Raw genomic sequence first — 24,222 nt, forward strand, 5'->3', positions numbered from 1 at the left:
CAATAGACAGAGGGGAGGTTCTGGCCAGATGGTGTTGACTTGGATAATATAGCCCTGCTGGTCCTTGCATACCTTTTTATCTTTACAGTCAAGATGTTCTTAGGAATGCCTTAACAACAGCCTTGCCCTGGCATGCCTGGGGGCTGCTCTGCTTTGTTCTCAGTCCCAGGCCGGGGCCGTGGGCTCCTAAACTCACAAGTTACAATATTTTATCTTCCTTCATTAGCTAGCCTGACCTCTTAGTGTGGCAGAAACAAGAGACCCTGCCCGTGGCCTGCAAATGCCTTGGCAGGTACAGGCCTGGGGACCTGAGTTCAATCCTTGAAACACACATAGTGCAAGGAGAGAGCTGACTCTCTGTAATTTACATCTGACTCTACCACAGGTGCTGCAGCACACTGGTGTACACACACACACAGGCATGCAAACACAAATTAATAAATAAATACATAAATAAAGTAAACGACATATTACAGGAAGACGTCTTACTTTGTCTCAGCGAGGCTGACAATCCACTTCAGAGCCAACCATGCTGCAGCCACGTGTCAGCTTCTTACTTGCAGGACAGTTCAACTCAGTGCTACTCTCTTGTTCCATCTCCCTCCCTAAAACATAACAAAACCATGTCCATTTACCATGGAGTCTCAGAATCTGCTCTAGCTTGTAGTTCAGGTTATTGAGCTAAGTCTAGAATACTGTGTCAGAGACAAGAGTATGGACTGTGTTTACTCCACTGTTATACAGCCATTCAATCCTTAAACAGGTTCAGTGTGTGTGTCTGTGTCTGTCTGTCTGTCTGTGTCTGTGGGTACAGGTGCCCTTGGAGGCTACAAGTGGATGCCAGATCCCCTTGGGCTAAAGTTACATGTGATTTGTCAACTTGCAGGGAAGAGGGAGCCTCAGCTGAGGAGATGCCTCCATGAGACTGGGCTGTATGCAAGTTTATGAAGCATTTTCATTGTTACTGGTTGATGTGGGAGGGGCCCAACTCATTGTAAACTGTTGCGGCCTGCCCGCAGTTTACAACACGAACGGTTCAACTGAGAATGGCAGTTCGAACTGAAAAGAGAGGAATCTAGACGGGGCGGAAGAATGAATGGAGCCAAGACAACATACATTCTGTTCAAGGCTCAATTTTACTATTTTCAGACACTCAGTTATAAAGGAAGGGGGAGGGAACCCAATATCCCGCCAAGTAACTCAGGGTCCAGTAGCAGGACGAACACGTGTGTGCCTCCAGGCAGCAAAGGCAGGTTCCAGCAGTGGGAGTGGCAGGACGAATGAGCCGGTAGCTCCACCCTTGAGCAAGCAGGTTCCAGGCTGGGGGAAGGGAGGCCACATTTTCTCCCATTAGTTAACAAAACAAAAATAAAAAAGGGGGTGGCCTGAGGCAGAAAAATTATCTATGTTCAATAGTTCTGCCTGAGTTCTTAGGGCTAAAGAAAAAACCTGTTTCTGTGGGATTCCCTAACTTTTCTAATGGTAAACTGTATTTGGCTAAGACTGTCTTTATTATCCTAGTAAACCACTTAACAGAATAGGCTCTGACTTTATAATGCTAATTAGTGCTGAATAGGTAGCTACCTGTTTGCATTTTAAGTAGGGCGTTGGAACCCTGGCTGAGTTTAACTAAACAAATTTAGAATAACACTGAGCTGATAATCCTCCGCAATTTTGGGTGACAGGCAGGGGAAACAGTGAGAAGGGGGTAAGACCAGCTCTTTAGTACAAGGCCAGTTGGCTTTTTTATTTGGGTGGGAGGCAGTGAAGGGCCTGCCCTTACGACAGCAAGGTCTCCAACCTCTCTCCCCCCTATTAATTAAGTTTAAATAGGCAATGCTTAACAGAGGTGATCAAATGATTCTTTTCATCCATAGATGAGTGGGCCTTTAACCTTGACTTGGGTGGACATTGACCTGATTTCTCCCGTGAGCATTATAACAACTTACATCTGTGGCTCTTGGTATCTTTTGGGGAGGGGAGGCAGAGCCTTAAGTATTTTTGGTTTTTAGCTGGAGTCAGATACCAATCTCTTTTAAATCAGGTGTGTCGCACAGGGAACTCAGAAACGGTCAAGCTGGACCTTCCCTCCGCAGTAATCTCCTGCGCCAAGCGGTACCCATACTGTATTCATATGATTATGAATCAGTGGCGCAGTTCTGAGTTTATGCGCGGTCTCTATATGAGACTTGTCAACCTCAGATTTAGCAAGGCCTAGACAAAAATTATGTCAGTATTAACATCACTAATTTTGGTTAAAATAGGAGCTGAAGGTCTTTCCTCTTCATCTCTGTTATTCTCAATAGCCTGAGGAACTAAGGACACCTTGCAGTAACAGCAAGGGTGAAAAGCCAGAGGCAAGCTAAGGGACTAAGCCCATCTCTATCAAAATAAGAACTAATCTCTGTAAATATATATGAAATTTCTACTTCCCTAGCTCTCCTGGTAAATCTAAATCTTATCTTAGACTGAAAAGCCACATGCTGGGATGTCCTTGGAAGGGAGATTAGCAGTACCACCTGTTTGCTCTTAGGGGAGGAGAACCGGAGAATGTAGATTGACCTGTTTGAGAAAAGGAAGAATTTTAAACAATGAGAGTGTAGCAATGTAAATTTTCTGTTTGGAGAAGTCAAGGTACTTTATTTAGATGTAAATTGTAAAGCTAAAGCTAATCCGGCCTCCTGTAGGGGATTTGGCTCAGAGGAAAACAGTGTTTTTGAGAGCTTCCACTCCCAGCTGAACTCTAAGCACAAGAAGAATTCTAGTCTTTAGAATGATACTTACGAGAAGAGACAGAATCTGTGTTTACCTGACGAATTAATCTCTCTGGTAGCCACCGTGCTTCATCTTCATCTCATGAAAAAACACAAACCGAGCCTCTTTTCCAGATTAGAACTGGATCTGGACCCTTCCATTTATTAGTCAGGGCGTCCTTCCATTTTACCAATGCATAAGAATTAGAAGTAACTGGGTGCCAGTGGCGTTCCGCTGCAGACTGACCTTTAATGTCAGTTTGCAAAAAGTTTAGGACAAATAAGGTGAAGGCAAGATGAGCCTTTGGTGACCTTGGGGGAAATGCTCTGAATTAACTTTGCTAGGTAATTTAGAATATAGAAATCTCTAATAATTGAACTGAATATTAGACCAGTCTAAGATTGAGTTAGAATGGCTGGTCACACTGAAGAAGAGTGAAAAATTATTATGACTCTATTAAATGACTAATTTTACTAAGTCTGAATATACAGTCTCTGATGTACTATTGCCATAAAGTTAAAAGGTTAGAAGCTAGTCTAAACTGGAAAAATGACAAGCAAGGATTTAAGGTAAACTTTCCTTGAGAAGCATTAGTTAATAAAATACTTTCCACTTAGGAAACAATATATACTGAAAGATTAAAACTTTTGGCTTCTTGTAAAGAAGCAGAAACAATAAACATTTTTCTTACATAATGTAAAGCTATATTAGCCATACGTAGAGGCAAAATTTTCTAGTGATTACCAGTTTACTAGAAGCAAAAAACTTTGAATTTAAGCATTATTTTAAACATCTGAATAGATCTGTAACACTGTTAAAAAGAAATTTTCTTGAACACAGGGAAAAACTTTTTTAGGCATTGTTTGCAAAACAAAAGAAAGGGCCACAAGCCGCTCTGGGACTGCCCAGAGCCCTGTATTGACTCAAAGGTAAAATACTTTTTAATCTGAGCATTAATCTTAAATTTGCAATCAAACTGCAAGCTGCAGTCAATGGAACAATGGCAGTTTTAACCATAATTTTTAAGTTTTTGTGCAAGGTTAGGATAATATCTACAACTTTGGGAAAGCAAAACCTATGTTTAAAACAATTTATCACCTTTAAAATCAATATTAGAAGCATTACTATCATATTACGAAGTTTGGCTATCAATTAATACCTATGAATACCTATTAAAGCAAGCTTTAATGCTTTAATAAAGAGGCATTGCTTTATATCTTATCTTAAATTTTACTATTTAGGATAGGAACCACATTTATCAATTTTTGAGTTAAGAAGATCTTTTTCTGAGGAGGCCTTCTCTGATAGGCACTCCTCCTGAAATACCACAAGTTCCGCCTGAGGGCGATTTAGCCCTGGAAAAGTTGCATCTTTTATAGCATCATTTATAAGCGCCCAGAGACCTAGGGTAAAATTATCTGTCTGAGCGATATTCAGGGCCTCACCAACTTTCTCCCAGGTTCCACAATCTATCGTTTCTTCTTCTTTGAACCATGGACAACAGCTATCTATTTTATCTAAAAGATCCATGACTTTGAACCCTTCCTTCTTCCACCTAAGCAGCTTTCTAAAAAGCTGTGGCACACCGCCTGTCTCCGTAACTAGTTCTGATTAACGAACTACTGACCCCAAGCAGAAACAGTGTTGGGTCAGCACTGATTCAAACTTGATTCGTATCCTACCGCATCCTCAGCAACACTTTACAAAACTGAAATTTTAGGCTAGCGCTAGCATGTGTACCTGTCCGTTGCTCCGATGCTCCTCCGATACGAAGATCCTTTCCTTTCTTGTGGAGCTCCACACAGCAGTCGTTTCTCTTAGCATCCCTCTGCCATTCTTCAGGTCCCTGTTCTGGCACCAACTGTTGCGGCCTGCCCGCAGTCTACAACACGAACGGTTCAACTGAGAATGGCAGTTCGAACTGAAAAGAGAGGAATCTAGATGGGGCAGAAGAATGAATGGAGCCAAGACAACATACATTCTGTTCAAGGCTCAATTTTACTATTTTCAGACACTCAGTTATAAAGGAAGGGGGAGGGAACCCAATATCCCGCCAAGTAACTCAGGGTCCAGTAGCAGGACGAACACGTGTGTGCCTCCAGGCAACAAAGGCAGGTTCCAGCAGTGGGCGTGGCAAGACGAATGAGCCGGTAGCTCCACCCTTGAGCAAGCAGGTTCCAGGCTGGGGGAAGAGGGGCCACAGTAAACGGTGCCACCCCTGGGCAAATGATCCCCAGGTATACAAAAAGGCAAGCTGAGCAGTCAGGACTGGCTTTTGATCCCAGCACTCTGGAGGCAGAGGATGGAGGAATCTGTGAATTTGAGCCCAGACTGGTTTACACAGTGAATTCCAGGACAGCCAAAGCTCTATCTCAACAAACAAACAAACAAACAAACAAACAAACAAACAAACAAACACCTAGCAAGCCATGGACAGCAATAAGCCTGTTGGCAGTGTTCCCCCATGGTTCCTACTCAGGCTTCCTTCAGAGATTGACTGTGATTGGCAGGTCCAACCCAAGATAGTTTTGTTCAGTGTTTATCACAGTAACAGAAAACAAACCAGAACTGGAAGTTCTCTTTTCCATTTGGAAATGTGTCCAATAAACATCAAATTTAATGACTCCAGTCATCCCTGATCTCAAGTTTTCCTCAGTAGCAAGGAGCCTGTGAGTTGTTTGTGTGGGGGTTTCTAAGGACAGGTGACATGTAGCTCTCCATAGAAACATGTATGAAATTATATATATATTTATACAATATAGCTTGCGGGCATCACACAAAGTCAGCAAAGTAACCTCTGAAAGTGTAATGAAATTACAAAGATACAAAATTCACACATGGCTTGCAGTGAGCTAGCCCACCACGGAAGTTGTGGCATGGTCAGTGACAGCTGTGCATCTGAAATTAAATTTTTAAATTAAAACTAGGTAGACCAGGCTAGCCTCAAACTTGCTCTGTGGTTGAGAAAAGCTCTGAACTCCTAAACCTTCTTGTTCCACCTTCCAAGTGCTGGGATCGAATGCATGCACCTACATTCCTGGACTAGTTGGGTTGTTCCTATTGGCCTCTAGTGAAGTTCTCTGATAACCTTTTTCAGCTATGTTAAGCATAATTTTTGTAGTTGTTGAGACAGAGTCTCACTTTGAAGCCCAAGCTGGCCTGGAATTCATGATCTTCCTGCCTAAACCTCTAAATTGTATGTATACCACCATATCAGACTTAGATTTTTTTAAAAAACCGAGATAGGGTTTCTCTGTGTAGCCCTGGCTGTCCTAGAACTCACTCTGTAGACCAGGCTGGCCTGGAATTCATAGAGATCCACCTGCCTCTGCCTCCTGAGTGCTGGGACTAAAGACTTATACCACCACTGCCCAGGCTTTTCCTAGAGCCTTGAGTACAGTGATTAGTCATAGCTAATCTCATACAGCAAGTTTGAAGCAAGCCTGAGCTACACAATTCCCCGATCATGCCAGAACACAGTCTTTCCCAATTGTCATTGTAGTTATTTGCCTGCTGTCTCCTAGCAATAGATCGTCCTCACTTCTCAAGCAAAGGCTACATAGCTCGGAGACAGCTACGAGACAGAATTGGTGCTTTTGCCTGGAAATGGGTGCACCTGCTTTGCCAGAGTATTGTAATGGATCTGGCCAGGAATTAGGCTGGAATTGGGTCTAGATAGATAGATAGATAAATAAATAGATAGATAGATAGAGAGCGAGATAGATAGATAGGGATAGAATATAATTGCATGACAGGGTTTCTTTGTGTAATTCTGGATGTCCTGGAACTCTAGCTGTAAACCAGGCTTGCCTCAAACTTAAGATATGCACCTGCCACTGCCTCCTGAATGCTGGGATTAAAGGCGTGCGCCACCACCTCCTGGTTTTCATTACTCTCTTGTAGTCATTATCTTAAGAATATCACTGTTATGGTCAGAATGGGAGTGCTTAGGGACTTTTTTTCAAGTGTCCCTGATGTTCCTTTAATTTGGGGCCATTGCTGTATATATATATATATATATATATATATATATATATATATATATATATATACCACAGAAGGATTCTCTGACTGTAGGTTTCCATTTTCTCAGGATAACTCCCCATTGTTTGTACCAGGGTCAGTCTAGTTGTCCGAAGGTCCAGCAATGGTTTCCCTTTTTGCCTCTTTGGTCTGTTTTGACTGAAGGTCAGAGAGGCCTACTCAGCCACACACCATTGAGACAGCATTCGTACTTTGGTTGGGAGGGCAGGGGCGGGGCACACAATTCTGCCATTTCATAAGCAACTGGAAGACAAGAGCTTGCACGAAGAGAGCCATGTGAGAGAACTAAGAGAACAACAGGAAGGCCAGAGCCTGACCCAGCCCAAGCCTTGCCCTCTCTTATTGTTGCATTTGTACAAATACTGTGACTAGTCCAAATAGTCCTGAACTTTCTGTTACTCAGAACTCAGAGCACCCTGGCTGATGAAACCACCACAAGCTTGCGCAATACTCTCCCGAGAGTGGTGGCTGACAAGAAATGCATGAGCAAGAGGAGAGATGCCAGCAACTAAAAGCATCCGCTGACCTTGCAGAGGACCAGAGCTCGGTTCTTAACACAACTCACTTCTAGGGGATCCAAAACGCTCTTCTGTCCTCCATAGACATTGCATTCATGTGCAGGCACATGTGCACACACATAGCCAGCCTTAACAGTACACCCTATAGAAGAAGGAATTGTGCACCTGTCTGCTTAGGACAAGACAAGGGGATGCTAACTAGCCAAACTGTGGTTATTGCAGATGAAAATATTCCTGAAGGTCCTATGTTTCAAATGGAACTCATTTATTTGCACTGATATAAGATATCTTTCATATCTTGATAAGATCTCTCCTAATCCATTCTGAAATAAATTTAATAGTTTCAGATGTTGTTTCTTTGCATATTTTTACTCATAGAGCAAAGAGCGCTGAGTGATACATTAAGTTATAAAGGAGCAGCATGGGTCCATTTTATGGATTTATTTTTCTGTGAGTGCTTTGCCTGCACATACGTCTGGGCACCAGGAAGGTGTCAGACAGCTGCCATGTAGTGGTCCTCTTCAAAAGCAGCCAGTGTTCGTTCGTCACTGCTGAGCCATCTCTCCAGTCATGCTCCCGCAGCCTTGGCAGCGGGCATGTTCCTCTATCACCAAGCTTATGTTCTAGCAGTCATAGATATCATTCTTTTGTTAATCCCCGCTGAACTGTGCGGCGATGGGAAGTTCTTGGTTCTCCGCCATAGCTTGTTGAGGTTTCAAAATCTCAGTAGAGCCCTTTCATTAGAGCTCTCTGCTGTGTCTGTTCCCAACCACTGTCAGTGTTCATGGTGGGTACAAACAGTATGTCTCCATTAAGAAGAAAAAAAAAAAACCACCAGAAAGGCATCTTACAGGTCTTCATTTCTGCATAGGTTCCCAGGTGGATAACTGCTCTCACACTCTTCACTCCTGTAGAATGTATCACGGCTATGGGCCCTTTGATGGATCAGAAGGCCTGAGCTCCAACGGAAACCCTTACCACACGCATCACATGTGTAAGGTTTCTCTCCTGTGTGCACGCGCTGATGAGCTTGGAGATTCGATCTCTGACTGAAGCCCTTCCCACACACCTCACATTTGTATGGCTTCTCCCCAGTGTGGACTCGGTGATGGGCTTGGAGACTGGAATAGCCACTGAAGCCCTTACCGCACTGGTCACATTTGTAGGGTCTTCCTTCCGCATGGATCCTCTGATGTGCCTGGAGGCGGGAACTCTCACTGAATCCCTTTGTGCAGGTCTCACATTTGAATGGTTTCCCCCCTGTGTGGACCCTCCGGTGTGCTTCAAGGCGTGAACCCTGACTGAAGCCCTTCCCACACACCTCACATTTGTAGGGTTTTACTCGAGTGTGGACTCTCAGGTGACCTTGTAGATAGGCTCTCTGACTGAAGCCCTTCCCACACACCTCACATATATATGGTCTCTCTCCAGAGTGGACACTCTGATGGCTTTGAAGGTAGGATTTCTGACTAAAGTTCTTGCCGCACTCATGACACTGGTAAGGTTTCTCTCCTGTGTGGACTCTCTCATGGGCCAGGAGAGTTGAGGCCTTACTGAAGCCTTTGCCACACTCTCCACATTTATAGGGTTTCTCTCCAGTGTGAACCCGCTGATGGATTTGAAGGTTAAAGCTCCAGCTGAAGCCCTTCCCACACTCCTCACACTTGTATGGTTTCTCTCCTGTGTGAACTCTCTGGTGGCCTTGCAGGTGTGAACTCCGGCTGAAGCCCTTCCCACACTCCTCACACTTGTATGGTTTCTCTCCTGTGTGAACTCTCTGGTGGCCTTGAAGGTATGCACTCCGGCTGAAGCCCTTCCCACACTCCTCACACTTGTATGGCTTCTCTCCTGTGTGGATTCTGTGGTGAATGTCAAGAACTGATCTGTGACTGAAGCCCTTCCCACAGGCATTGCATTTGTGCAGTTTCTGTTTCCGAGGATCCTTGGGGGTGGAACTCCAGTTACAGTCACTTCCACCCTCTCTATGAGAAGGCTTTTCTCGAATGTAGAGTTTCTGATGGCCTTGAAGGCACAAAGTTTGACTGAAGCTGGTACGGCACAAACGATTGTATGGTTGTTCCCTGGCATGCACTCCTGGAAAGTCCTGAAAATGTGGGGGCAAACTGAAGTGGTTATCACAATCAGGGTTACACAGAGTCTCCTCCACATGGACTCTGTGTGGAATGTTCACACTTGAGCAGTGTGTGAAATTTTTTCTACACTCCACACCTTGACATAGCTTCTCTTCAGCACCGATTTTCTGACTAACTTGAAGACATGAACTCTGATTAAAAACATTCCCATTCTCCTCATAATTATTGGGCTCTTCCCTAGGATGAGCCCTAAAGGTATTATTGCGGTGGACAGGACTACCAATAGCTTGCTTGGGGATGCTGCATTTCTGGGAGGTGTTGCCTTGGTGGGCACACCCACAAGTGTTAAGAGGGGAACCATAGTGGACATTCCCACTGCACTCGCGTGGCACTTGCTCCATACACACTCTTGGAGAAGACTGCAGAGGTGGGCTCCCATCAGCACCTTCATCTCCTGCCTCAAGACCTGGATGACCATGGAGGGCTGACCTATCACCACAGCCCTCTCCACACAGACTCCGTGTACACGGCTTCCCTCTTGAGTGGCACTGCTGATGTGTGTGAGAGCTGTGGTCATTGTCGTCATGGCCCCAGGCTTCTCTGTACTTGGTACGTGGGCAGGGCTCTGGCCCTAATTCAATAAAGTCCTGGTTAAGTAACGATACCTTCACCGTCTTTCCTCTGTGGTCATGGAAACTATAGCTTTTTCCTTTGCTGTATAGCTCCTCATTGTCACTGTGATAGGAGGAACAGCGGACACTGCCATACCTACAGAAGTGATTTCTTATGGATGTTTGCTGACCTTTCCACTGGCATGTCACACATGGCCTGCCAAGATATGGTTTCCCCCAAGACTGCTGGGATCTCAGAGAAGGAAACTCTTGATTTTTCATTGAAGCAGAGCCTTCGAGTGCAGGAGGCAACCCGTAATTCCCGTCTTCAGAAATCTGCATGGGCATTCCTGCCCACACCAGGCGAGGGGAAGCTTCTTGGCTCTGAGATTCACCATTACTCCCTTGGCATCTTTTTATGAACTCTTGACCACTGGATAATGTGCCTGCATCCCACAGCCAGGTCTGACAGAAGGAGAGTTCCTTGGGACAAAGGGAGTTTACTTCCACGTCTTCAGCGTTCTCCACAGCATGTCCTATGAGGAGAAAGAGAATCCAGACAAATGCACAAGTGAGCACCTCACTGCGAGCCTGCCGCATCTCACACTGCTCATAGTGGGACACTGGCATGTCATGCTGTTTCTATGAGTTCTTTCAAAGTCTCTGATACACACATAGGAGCTACAAAACTGAGGTTCTCTGGGTACCTTAAGTTCTGGGTTTTCTAATAGAATCTGGATATTAAATATGGCCCCATTCAAAAGATCTAGCGAACTTTATGCATGCCACTATGGCTTTACCATGGGTTGTCAGGTGACCCAGTGGACAAAAGAAAAGGACATTCCCAAAGTTTTTTGTCTTCTCTCTGTGTGCATGTGTGTGTGCATATGTGTTCGTATGTGAGTATGTGTGCATGTGTGTCTGTATATATGTGTGTGCATGAGTGTGTGCATGATGTGTGTGCATGTGTGTGTGTATGTGTGTTTGTGTGTGTGTGTGTATGTGTGTTCATGTGTGTGTGTGAATGTGTGTGCATGTGTGTAGTGCATGTGTGTGTGTGCCTGTGCATGCATGTTTGTATGTGCCTGTGTGTGTACTCAAGCCATGGCATGTCAGTGGAGGTCAGAGGACAACTTGGGGGAGTCAGTTCACTCCTTCCTTCTACCACATGGGCTCTAGGAAAGTAACACAGGTCCTCAGGCTTGGTGCTAAGCACCTTTACTCCAGAGCCATCTGATCAGCCTGCTTAATCTAAACACTTTAAAATTAATTATACCATTTATGAAATGGGGAGCAGGGGAGCTGGTATGTTCTGGAAAGCACCCCACCTACTCTCCCCAATGCACCATTCTCACCTGAAAGTCCACCTGCATGGGCTTCAGCCTCCACCATCCAAAGCTGCTCTCTACTCTCCAGCTGGGCTATCAGACCCGGTGTGAAGGGCTGATGTGCTATGTAAAAAAAAAAAAAAAAAAAAAAAGCAAGAGTTTGATGATGTCTTCCTTGTCAAAATTAAATAAATAAATAAAAAAAAAAAACCACCTAGGTATGGAGGTGTATGTCTGTCGTACCAGCAGAGGTTCAAGGTCATCCTCGGCTATACAGTAAGTCTGAGACAGTCTAGCCTGGGCAATATGAGACCCTGACTCAAAGAAACAAAAATAAATAAAAAGAAAAAAATAAAGGAAGGAAGGAAGGAAGGAAGGAAGGAAGGAAGGAAGGAAGGAAGGAAGGAAGGAAGCCTCCAGAGCTGGAGAGATGGTTCAGCAATAAAAAGCACTGGCTGCTCTTCCAGAGGATTCAGGGTTTGACTCCCAGAACTACATGGTGGTTCACAACTATCTGTAACTCCAGTTCTAGAAAATCTGATGCCCTCTCTGGCCTTTGTGGTGGTTTGAATATGCTTGGCCCAGGGAATGGCACTGTTAGGAGGTGTGGCCTTGTTGGAGGAAGTGTGTCACTGTGGGGGTGGGCTTGGAGATCTTCTTCCTAGCTGCCTGAGGATGCCAACCTTCTTGATGTCTTCGGATCAAGATATAGAACTCTCAGCTCCTCCTGCACCATGCCTGCCTGGATGATACCAGACAGAACCTCTGAACCTGTAAGGCAGCCCCAATTAAATGTTTTCCCTTATAAGAGTTGCCTTGGTCATGGTGTCTGTTCACAGCAGTAAAACCCTAACTACAACACACACTAAATATATTTTTAAAACAACTCCTAGAGGCTTTCTCTAGGCAAATAGTCACTGCTATACGTCCTATAAAACAAAGCAAGCTGGGCAGCATGCTGAATGGGTTTCCATAAACCAATGCTGAAGGGCCCAGTGTGCCCACTGCCCTAGTTTGCTCCCTGTTGCCATAATAAACATGATGATTGGGGAGGAAAGGGTTTATTTCATCTTCCAGGGTATAGACAATCATGAAGGGAAGCCAGGGCAGGAACTCATGGCAGGAACTTGGAGGCAGGGACTGATGCAGAGCCATGGAGGGATGCTGCTCAATGGCTTGTTCCTTATAACTTGCTCAGCTTGCCTCCTTATGCCACTCACAGGGGTGGCTCAGGGGTGGCACTGCCCACAGTGGGCTGGGTCCTTTTGTAGCAGTAACTAATGAAGGAAATGCCACCCAGGCTTGCCTACAGGCCAGCCATTCTGATGCGTGCATTTTTTCAAGTGAGGTTTCTCCTCCCACACTACACTAGCTTGTGTCAAGCCGGCAAAACAACAGCAACAACAACAACAACAACAAACCAAAGTTTGCCTGGAAGGAGCCATGAGAACCTTCTGTGCTTCCAGCCAGACAGCCAAGCACAGAGAATAACTTAAGGTGCTCCCAAGCTCCTAGTCCTCACCCACTGAGAGCAGCATCCTGAAGTTCTCCAGCATCACCTCTTGGTACAGCTTCCACTGGGCAGCGTCCAGCAGCCCCAGCTCCTCCTCGCTGAAGACTACGGCCACATCCCTGAAGGTCACCATCTCCTGTGACAGCAAGCACATGTAGGCTGTGACTACAGAAGATGTGGTGCTGGGGAGACATGAAGCGAGAAGCCGGGGGGAACTCTGAGCCTCTCAGGTTGAATTTCTTGCTTTTGCCTGTCCTCTACTTAGCTAGATCCACCCACCATAAGGGCCAAACAGCAAAGGAAATCCATGTGCATGTGAGCATGTGTGTGTGTGTGTGTGTGTGTGTGTGTGTGCACTGCATGTGTGTGGATGCACATTCATGTGTGTGTGGCATATTGATGGTTTGTATATGCTTGGCCCAGGGACTGGCACTATTAGAAGGTGTGGCCCTGTTAGAGTAGGTGTGTCACTGTGGGCATGGGCTTTAAAACCCTCATCCTAGCTATCTGGAAGCCAGTATTCTCCTATCAGCCTTCAGATGAAGATGTAAAATGCTCAGCTCCTCCTGCACCATGCTTGCCTGGATGCTGCCATGCCTTGATGACAATGGACTGAACCTCTGAACCTGTAAACCAGCCCCAATTAAATGTTGTCCTTATAGGAGTTGACTTGGTCATGGTGTCTGTTCACAGCAGTAAAACCCTAAGTCACGCGTGCATGTGGATGTACACACGTCTGTGAGGGTGCATGTGCACATGTCCACACCTGTGCACGAGCGTCTGGAGGCCAGAAGCTGACACCACTGTCTTTCTCTATTCTCTGCATCTTACAAAAGAATTATGATTATCATTTTGTGTGCATACATAGGTATGTCTCCTGGAAGTGCATGGCACGGCCTGTACGTGGAGGTCTTTTGGGAGCTGGCTCCGGCCATAAGCCTTACAGAAGAACGGAGCAGCATGCAGTCTTTCTTGTACCGTGTACTCTGGGCCAGGTTGCTTGCTGGATTCCTGCTGGTTCTCCTGTACCCTCCTACCATCTCACCACAGGAATGCTGGGGTTACAGATGGACACCACCACATCTGGCTTTGTACACAGATCCCAAGGGTTGAACTCAAGGCCGTGTGGCAAATGTTTTTATCTGCTGAACGAACCATCTCCCCTCCTTCTCCTCCCATAAGACAGTATATTCTCACTGAACCTGGAGCTCTCGGATTAAATCACATAAGTAGTACATATTCTCTCTCTATGTTTACTATTTCTCCTTTCTCAGTGTCATTATTCAACTGATTTGTGTGTGGCAGGGAGCTCCTGCATCCCATGGAGCACTTGTGGAGGACAGAGAACAACTTGGGGAGTCAGTATCTCGCCTATGGTGTGTGTCCCATAGATTAAGCTCAGCCATCAGCCTTGGCGGCAAGCTCCTTTACCCTCCGAGCCATCTCACTGGCTCTTGCTCACCATGACAATTTCTTCTTCTGTAGTACCCACCCACTGGTCAGACATGACTGTTCTCACTTCCTTTTACATTGTAAACATTTGCATACTGGTTTGCTCTAAGGAAATCTAAATGTTTATACTGCAGGTCTATTCAAGCCTGCACCAGCTCTGAAGGAGTTTCTGAGCATCTTGCTCTTGGCTATGGAGGGAGAGCTCTGCCCCTGCCCTGCTCTGCCCTGCTCTGCCCTGCTCTGCCCTGCTCTGCCCTGCTCTCCTCTCCTCTGCTCTGCTCTGCTCTCCTCTGCTCTGCTCTCCTCTCCTCTGCTCTGTTCTCCTTTCCTCTGCCCTGCTCTCCTCTGCTCTGTTCTCTCCTCTGCTGTTCTCTTCTCCTCTTCCCTGCTCTACTCTCCTCTGTTTTCCTCTGCTTTGTGCTCTGTCTTTCACTGAGCCTTTCCACGCAAACAAGCCTGTCTCTCTTGACCCAGAAAGCAAGGCCCTCAGAGCTGCCTGAACACTCCTCCTCCATGTGAACATGGAACAGAGTGAACACTCCTCCTCCTGTGTGAACAGGAGTCACTCATCTCATGGAGAAGTGTGAAGGATCCAGGCCTCACTTCATTGTTCAGACTTGTGAATGAGGTAATGGATGGAGAGTGACCATGCCCTGAAGTACTAAGAACTTTTACATTCAATTAGGCATAAATGGTGAACATGTGCACACACATGTGCATACATGCACACATGTACATACATGCACTTATGAACACTCCAGAGTGCCAGAGACTATAATCAAAGAACCTAGGGGCTCAGTGGGGGGTGATGCTGTAAGTAACATAGTGATGTGTGTGTTTTTTAAACTTTTCTCTTTTACATTGTTTATTTACAAAATTAAAATGATGTGTCTGTCTTCACAGCACTCAGGCATATGAGGCAGATGATGGGGCTAGCCCAGGCTGCATGGAAAGACCCTAGTTCAAAAAGAAAAAAGCAAAAGAAGGAAGGAAGGAAGGAAGGAAGGAAGGAAGGAAGGAAGGAAGGAAGATTAACTTAATCCCCATAGAGGGAGCGACTCAAACTGAACAGAAAAGAGCAGAGAAGGTGGCTGGGCAGGTAAAGGCACCTGCCCTAAGCCTGGCTACCTGCATTCAATCCCAGAACCAACATGGCAGAAGCCAGGGACTAGGCTCCCGGAAGTTGTCCTCTAACTTCAACAAGCACACCATGGCATGAGTGTTCACGAATAAACAAATATGTTTTACAATAAACAAAAGAAGAATTTTCTTTGCACCTAATACATACACAGCCCAGTACCTGCTGCCATTTCTCACGGGGGAACAGTGTGACCACTCTGAGGCATGAGGGAACATAACAGCAGAAATGAAAATCAACTCACCTGCAATTTGGTCATTTTCTCCTCCCTTTTTCTAGGAAATGATGGAGACCTGGGAAGGCAGGGCAGAGTGACAGACGCCATGAGAGAGGGAAAACACACCTTTGTCCAGGTGAGATCAAGATGCCTCTCCCCTCTGCATGCAGCCACATGCACGTGCTGCACAGTGGGGCATGCGCACACATTCTACACACCCCGGAAGCCCAGGCATGCGCACCACATCCTAGGAGTCCCAGGGTGTCCCGCCATAGGCTGTAAGCAGGACCAGCCTTCCCAGCTGCCCTTAGTACATGCTGGCCATCTCCCAGCGTGTTCACTCTTGTCCTAGGAAATGTGGTGAAGGAGGGTGGAGAAATATATTGCTTCCAAGTAGCAGCAATGGACAAAATGCCTGTGTTCAGAACCTGGTGCTGGGCTGTGATGGCTCAGCAGGTAGGGTTGTTTGCTGCCAAGTTTGACGACCTGAGCTTAACCTCCAGGACCCACATGGAAGGAGAGGACTGTCTCCTGCAGGTTGTCCTCTGATTGTGCTTATGTACACACACACTGCTGGACACGGCCTAGAGCTGCACAGGGAGTTTGTGCTCATCCCATGCCACCACCAGGGCGGGTGTTGGGCTGCTTGGAAGCGCTGCTTCAGGGGTAGGAAAGCAGAGTCTGAGATGTGGGAAAGCAGGAGCTGGTTCGGGGATCCCCAGGCTTACTATGAGACCAGGGCCGTGGGTTCTCAGACTCTAGCAGCTAGCCCAGGGCAGAGGGAAAGGGGAGTTCTGGCTAGTCCCAGTGGTGATTGTCCTTAGCTTGGCAGAGGCAGGCTTGGTGGCAGCTGTGGCTGGGAGCGCAGAGAGGCCTGCTACTGGAGAATTAAGCTGTTGTGGCTCCGTAGTAGAATGCCTTCTCCATGGCTCCCCATGGTTCTAAACAGTTTATTAGCTGTTCATGGCAGAAAATGGATGCATAATGTACCATACCCACTTCTCAGGGTGGGACTGAGATTAAATACCTTTTGCAGGGAGGAATGTCTGGGAAATGACGCTTATTGGCTAAGCCCTCCAGGCCTCTAGGTACCACATTAGCATGGAGAACTCTGACCATAGGACACATTTCTTGTGTGTGAGGAGCATGGCACATACCTAAGTGGCTGGGGAGTAAGGGGGGGGGCAGCTCAGTGGTTAGGAGGTCTTGCTGCCCAAGCATAAGTACCCAAACTTAATCCTTAGCATCCCTGTGAAAAGAATTCCCTGACTGTATGCCTCTGGGAGGTGCAGGCAGGAGGACTGCTGGGGCTTGCTGGACACTAGCCTTGCTCCAAGTTCAGTGAGAGACTGTCTCAAGAGAATTAAGCAGGATAGAGCAGGACATCTGATGTTCTCCTCCTGCTCCTATCTCTGCACTTACATGGGTTTTTGTCCCCAAAATACATATGCATGCAATACACAAATATGCACACAAAAATACCGAGTCTGATTTGGAAGGAGAAACCAGGGCATGTGCACAATGTGTTAGAGATAGTGTATAATAAACATCAAATGTGTTAGCAACTGATAAAACCACGCTTGTCATCACTCAAGTTAACAGTGCACATACCAGCCTTTGTCTCTGAACAGTGTATTTATTTAGGTTAGTCATTACAAATCCATACACATCACCTTTTCTACTTTCTAACAAGGCTACATTCTCTAGCATCCCACCAAGACTGCCCAGGGACAGGGACAAGAGGGGGGCTTCAGTCACACCCATTTTCAAAGAAGTTGAATATATTTGAGTCAAAGGTCCCTGTTGAAGGGCACACCCATGACAAACAGGTGATGCTAATTTTTCTCTGCCCATCCCTGCACCAGGCAAGAGGCATGATGGGAACTCTATACAGTTCCTGTGCCCTAAAATGTGCAGCTTGGATGGGAGACAGGTCTGAGATCAGCATCAGAGACACCAGCAAATTTGGCCCAGCACAAACAATGAACCTGAAGATGTAAAGTTGGCAGTTTCTTGATGGAATGTTCTAGAAGTGTGGATGGGATCTAGCGGTTAACAGCATGGTTACAGCCATGGTATCCACACTGTTTTCAGTGCACTCTTGCGCTGTTCACTGAGAACAGTGCTGAGATCCCTCTGGTCTGTCCGTTGTCCTTCATGTGATGTTCTGTGATTATGGTCATGTCTAACAGGGCAAACTGTGCAATGGCAGCCACAGGTGACAACAGTCTTGAAGTCTCCTGTGCCTTATATTAACAAAACCACTCTGTGTTCTGCCTTTGTGTTGGTTCTTCTCTTTGTCTATAATGAAATACGGGGATACAAATGACTTACGAGCAGAGCAGAGACGCTGTATTTGAGCTCTGTCATGGAGAACTGTCAGGAAGACATAGTGGAGCACATGTGTGCAGATGCCTCATGTTAAGAGTGAACGGGTTTCAGAGTGTGCAATACAGACACACACACATACACATATATAATACAATATACAATATATACTGATATATTGGTTGGTTGGTTTTTATTTTGTTTAGTTTTGCGACAAAGTCTCACTATGGCTGGCCTAGAACTCACCATGTAGACCAAGCTGGTTTGTAATTCAGAGATCTGCCTGCCTATTCCAAGTACTGGAAATAAAAGGTGTATGCCACCATGACTAGTGCCAATCTGTAATCTTTTTAACCTATGTATTTGATTTATTAGTGTGATAGATAGCTTTAATTATCAACTAGAATCACCTGGAAACATAATCTCAATAATGAATCATCTGTCTTAGCACGTGGGCATTATCTATGTGGAATTGTCTTAACTACTTGATATGGGAAGACCCAGGCCACTGTAAGAGGCACGGCTCCCTAGGCAAGGGGTTCTGAACTGGACAAATGTAGAGAAACTAAGCTGAACACAAGCAAGCACGCACACACTCATGCAGGCATACATTTCTCTCTGCTCTTGATTCTGTGTGTGATGGATCAGCTGCTTCAAGTTCCTGACTTCCCCACAATGATGGACTATAACCTGGAACTCTAAGTTGAAATACATTTTTTTCCCCGTTGTATCCAGTAACTGCTGATGTGGATGGGGTCCAGACCACCACTGTATTCCTGTTCCATTTGTCCTCCCTGACTTTATTTCTCTCATTTCTTGACTGCTTCACTAGGGGAATCTATTTATTTATTTACTTATTTATTTTTACTATTTCCTTCATTTTATCTCTCTCTCTTTTAAAGATTTATTTATTTACTATATGTAAGTACACTGTAGCTGTCTTCAAACACTCCAGAAGAGGGTGTCAGATTTCATTATGGATGGTTGTGAGCCACCATGTGGTTGCCAGGAATTGAACTCAGGACCTTTGGAAGAGCAATCAGTGCTCTTAACCCTGTGAGCCATCTTTCCAGCCCTCATTTTATCTCGTAACTTCTTACTCTAGCTCCAGAATTTCTGTTTCTGCTTGGCCGTTGATCTTGCATTGTAACAAACATGTCTAATTTTTCACAGTATTTTAGTTTGTTAAAACTGAAAGAAGTTTTTTGTTCTGTTTTTTTCAAGACAGGGTTTCTCTGTGTAGCCTTGGCTGTCCTGGAACTCACTTTGTAGACCAGGCTGGCCTTGAACTCAGAGATCCGCCTGCCTCTGCCTCCCGAGTGCTGGGATTAAGGGCGTGTGCTACTACCACTCAGCTAAAGTTAAATTTTATTTTCTTACTACCTGGCCACATACACACTGCGGCATGTGTATGGGAGTTGGTTCTCTCCTTTCACCATGTGGGTCTTGGGGATTGAACTCGGGTCATCAGGCTTGGCAGCAGGCTCCTTTACCTGGAGCCATTTCTAGGGCCCCACGGCATGTTTACTATCACCATTTTAATACTGCTTGTGAAATCCAGAAGCCTTGGTGGGGGGCGGGGGGGGTTGTATGTGCTCTGCTATAGATAATAAAATCTCTACCTAAGAAAAATATGCATTTTATGCTTTTTCTTTCACACAGGACTGGGGATTGAACCTAGGGCCAGGCACATGTTTGGGGTTTTGTTGTTGTTGTTGTTTGTTTGTTTGTTTTAATATACAGGTTGAGGACTTCAACAGTGCACTTTATATCTTAATTTTTATTTACTTTTAAGTATCTGCCTGCTTGTCTATCTCCCCGGGAACTGTAGTTACAGGTAGCTACGAGTCACCTGTGGGTTCTGGGACTTGAACCTGGGGCCTCTGCAAGAGCAAAAACAGTGCTGATTGTTAATCACCTCTCCATTCCCAATTCCACTTTTTATTTTTTAAATCTATTTATTTGTGGGTGTGTGCATCTACAGCAATTCTCTTCTTCCACCATATGAGTCCTAAGGATCAAATTCAGGACGTCAGGCTTGGTGGCAAGTGCCTTTGCAGGCTGAGCCATTTCAGTATGTCTAGTGCAAATAAGATTGTAAAAATAATTCTGTAGTGTTATCTGCAAATATGATTGTAGAAGTGACTGTAGTGTATACTACTAAGAAAATAAGTAGACTATAAAGAAATATAATTACCTAGGAACACAGGATATAATGATAATAATTTTATATTTTTTGGTACAATCAGTAAATTTTTAACCTATGTTTTAAAAAACAAATTTTATTTTTTCCTTAAATAGAAGTGATAAAAATAACGATGACTCCACATCCAATAAAGCTCTTATAAGAGTTATATTTATTAATTTGGATAGAACCGGTACAGCATTTAGTTTTAAATGTTTATATTTCATACTTATTATTTATGTCCAAGCATTTCTCTATCCCGTCCAGAATTAATTTAAAAATATTAGGGTAATTTCATAACTGGATCTGCCAATGAGTAAAGAGAACCTCACTCCTCGGAACAGACGGATTGACGGAAGGATGCTAAGGTCTACCCTTGTGTATTAGTTACTTTTTGTTGCTGTGATCAAACACCATGAATAAGGTGTGGAAGAAAGCGTTTATTTTGGCTTTCAGTTCCATAATAGTAGGGACAGCATGGCAGGTGGCAGACTTGTCAACAGGAGCAAGAAGCTGAGAGCTCCCTTCTGAAACTAAAGCATAGCGAGTAAACGCCTTGGAGGCTGACCCCGCCCCATGACGTATTTCTCCAGCAAGGCCACCAAACCTCCAGAAACAGCACCCCGCCCTCTAAACTGTGGACCTGGCATCCAAAGGCTGGATCCTATGGGGTCATTTCTCATTCAGACGACCGCACCACTACCACGTTCTCTGATGCCTCTCTCCCCTGCAGCACTTTTTATATAAAGGATTAAGAAGCCAACTTGCTCGGAGAAACCGGACTTCAGCTAACACCTCTCCCCGCCCCCGTAAGGCACAGTGGACACTGCACACAAAGCTGGGAACGATTGTCTCAACAAAAACAAAGCAAGTCATTAAGGACTTTGATAATGGGGACAGGCTGGGTCCAGAGACCCTACAGCAGGAGATCTTCCGTGGGTCACTTAAGCGTCCAGCTTCTCTGAAATTTGGAAAGCATTTCCTACCGCGCGTCAGCAGTTTTGAGCCTTGCAGGAAACTCTAGATCACTCTTGGATAGGTACCAAGGCGTTGAGGAAAGCATGGAGGCAGAGATGGAGAGTCTGAACTCCACTGCTGGGAGATGGCATCGTGACTACAGCTAGGGAGGTGGCTGGGGATGCCCATCGCCCAGGAGACCCTCCATCCAGGTGACTGACAGCCCCGGGCCAGGCCTGAGTCAGTGTGTGCAATCGCAGCCCACTCGGGCATGCTCTTCCAAAGTAAGGTCACGGTCTACCTTTCTGAGGCAGATTTCCTTACCCAGGATACACGCCTGGTGGCTATCACCCAGGGCACCCTGAAAAGGATCGCTCAGACTCGGGAGGGGTCAGTAAAGGGGAGGGCTCACCTTTCTGAAAGGAACAGAACAAGGCCTCACACACCTGGGGCGGAAGTGACTCTTCCCGCATAGGCAGCCAGGACTACACTTCCCAGAATTCCCGAAGGTTGCGGGGAGAACAGTCTCCTGCAGAGGAAGTTATTCTTGCACACTGAGGATTCCCAAACTACATTTCCCACATTTCCCAACCGGAATGGGATGGCCTCTCAGCCCCCTGCAGCGGAAGTTATCTTATCATCCCGGGGATGAGAGCGTCATGAACTACATTTCCCAGAATTTTCAGAGTCCTTGCCTTCCCAGAGCGGAAGTGCCATGGAGTAAGGATACTGGACTTCAAACTTTGAAAGTCCTTGTCATACCCTAAGCCAAAAATCTTCCAATCACGATGCTTTCCCTGCTTTCTGTGGAAGATTGGTATAAACAGCGCTTTCCTAGAGCATGCCAGGGACTGCTTGGGTCTACAGTTCACGGGATCTGCAGGGCCATCCTTAACCCCAGCGGACCTCCCTTCCAGATCATTTGCATAGTCCTGAGTTTAGGGATTCCCCTTACTTAATTCTGCTGATCATCACAATTCACCTTCAGCTCTCCAACTTCCACTGTCTTTGTAAAAATCTTGGAAAAGAAAAGCTTTTCAAAAGTGACACTAGGACAAACTCAACATAACTAATCCCCACCCAGTTCAAGAAGCAATTCTATAAAAAGCATGGAAGCAGGAATGCAGAAAAGGGTAAATCAAGTACAAAGGAACTGAATTAATAATTTTAAATATTTAACGTATGTGTGCGTGTGTACACGTGCGTGCTTGGGCGCATGTATATGCACCATGTATGTGTGCGTGTGTGCACGTGCGTGCTTGGGCGCATGTATATGCACCATGTGCGTGTAGTGCCCAAGAAAACTAGAAGAGGACGTCTGTTTTCCACCTCCTTACCCCAAAACTTGACTTTACAAACCCGTTAGCCAACTGACGTGGGTGCCGGGTCCTCTGCAAAAGTGGTGTGTGCTTTTAACAGCAGAGTGATCCCATCAACAACCTAGGTTTGGATTTTCAAAAAGGATTTATATGTATGAATTTGCATGTATATGGAAGACAGAGGGCAGCTTGCAAAAGTCAGTTCTTTCTCTCCCACCATGTGGGTCATGGGGATCAAAATCAGATGGTCAGGACTGAAAGCAAACATCCTTAGCTGTTGAGCCATCTCACCAGTTCAAAATAAAGCTATTTAGCAAATGATAGAAATTACTCAACCATTTGCTTAATCAGTAATCTATTTTATAGTCTAACTCTTGGGACCCATCAACTACTACCCAGTAACATATGGGTTATTTATACATTCAACAAGGCTAAGTAGCCAAAACCAGATGCACATGGGCATATACCCACAGTCACTTAAATCCTCCAAAGTCTTTAAACTTTCATCAATTCCACTGCCAAACAACCATTTTCAGCATTTACTAAACAATTTCCTTTGCTCAACCAAACCTTGACGTCTTCAGAGGTCTAACTTATAGCCATTTCCACTTCATATTAATTTATACCAGCATGGTTTCTTCAAGATTTCAAGTGACCACTGAAATTCATACACTTAAGCAGATGTTGGGGCACACACACTTTTTTTTTTTTTTTTTTTTGAGACAGGGTTTCTCTGTATAGCCTTGGCTGCCCTGGAACTCACTCTGTAGACCAGGCTGGCCTCGAACTCAGAAATCTGCCTGCTTCTGCTTCCCAAGTGCTGGGATTAAAGGTGTGCGAACTGCTGCCCGGGGGGTACACACTTTTAAGCCCAGCACTTGGAAGGCTGAGTCAGGCAGACCTCTGTGAGTTCAAATCCAACCTGGTCTACATGGTGAATTCCAAACCACCCATGGCTACAGGGAGATTCTGAATCAAAGAATGACCAAAACCCAGACAAACCAACCCAACATAAGTTCTTCTTTCTAACACTGGTTTTGTATCTATAAATTAGTGGGGTGGGCAGCAAAGTCTATTTTATCCCAGACTTTCAAGTCTTCAACAAAGTCAAAGCGTGGAGAACCTTTGCTGTTTTCTGAATTCAGAATGATCCTGCTTCTGGACACAGCCCAGTTCAGAATGTCCCTCACTGCCAGGTATACTAAATTCTGTCAGAGGGCTCTTTAAGGCAGTGGTTCTCAACTTTTCTAATGCTGAGACCCTTTAATACAACCCCTCATGTTCTTTTTTCTGGTGACCTCCCAACTGTTGAGGTTTGGTCTGTTGCTATGTATTGTGATACTAAATTCTGTACCTGAAGGTCTGGTTGCTTATGAGTGAGTCCTCACGTTTACCAGCTTTTGTTGTGCAAGCCTTGTTCCCTAATTTAAAACTATTGGCTAAATAGAAATGGCACAGCCAATTACTGGAGAGATTAGAGGTAGGTGGCTTCTCAGTTACCTGGCTGGAGGTTGCAAAGGAGAGATAAAGAGAGGACATGGGTGGGAGATGGGGAGTAGGGGTGAGAAGGAAAGGAGATGGACCATGAGCAAGTATTTGTGGCATACCACTGGGGACATAGCCAGGCCAGCAGTTAGAAAAGTAGATTGGGGTAAACCATTTCCATTGCTATTTTATAACTTTACTATTATGAGTCATAAATGTGTTTTCCAATAGTCAGAGGTAACTCCCCTCCCCTGATGGGAGTCACGACTCACAGGTTGAG

General features: G+C 45.4%; 1 protein-coding gene across 2 annotated transcripts; it reads right to left on the minus strand.

Annotated features, from left to right (window-relative positions):
- Window positions 1–7,531: 7,531 nt before the first annotated feature.
- On the minus strand, window positions 7,532–22,275 carry Znf112 (zinc finger protein 112). 2 transcript variants are annotated; one of them, XM_029479258.2, is made up of 5 exons: window positions 21,551–22,275; window positions 15,696–15,744; window positions 12,871–12,997; window positions 11,376–11,471; window positions 7,532–10,556 (listed from the first exon to the last, which is right to left on the minus strand). In XM_029479258.2, exons 2-5 carry the CDS (start codon window positions 15,708–15,710, stop codon window positions 8,164–8,166), a joined length of 2,631 nt encoding a protein of 876 aa, XP_029335118.2. In that variant the 5' UTR covers window positions 15,711–15,744; window positions 21,551–22,275; the 3' UTR covers window positions 7,532–8,163. The 2 variants fall into 2 exon arrangements, with proteins under 2 accessions (XP_029335118.2, XP_085698168.1); XM_085842042.1 differs by lacking the exons at window positions 15,696–15,744; window positions 21,551–22,275 and having other exon boundaries at window positions 12,871–13,015.
- Between the last annotated feature and the right edge of the window lie 1,947 nt (window positions 22,276–24,222).

Source organism: Mus caroli, unplaced genomic scaffold (genome assembly GCF_978045245.1).
Source record: "Mus caroli unplaced genomic scaffold, Mus_caroli_1 scaffold_8, whole genome shotgun sequence".
Classification (NCBI taxonomy): Eukaryota; Metazoa; Chordata; class Mammalia; order Rodentia; family Muridae; genus Mus; species Mus caroli.

Coding starts and splice junctions, on each gene's coding strand:
- Znf112 (XM_085842042.1), bottom strand. CDS start 13,015: ATGTGCTTGCTGTCACAGGAGATGGTGACCTTCAGGGATGTGGCCGTA. Junction 11,472..12,870: donor CAGGATGCTGCTCTCAGTGG/GTGAGGACTAGG, acceptor TTTTTTACATAG/CACATCAGCCCTTCACACCG. Junction 10,557..11,375: donor CCATGCAGGTGGACTTTCAG/GTGAGAATGGTG, acceptor TTCTCCTCATAG/GACATGCTGTGGAGAACGCT.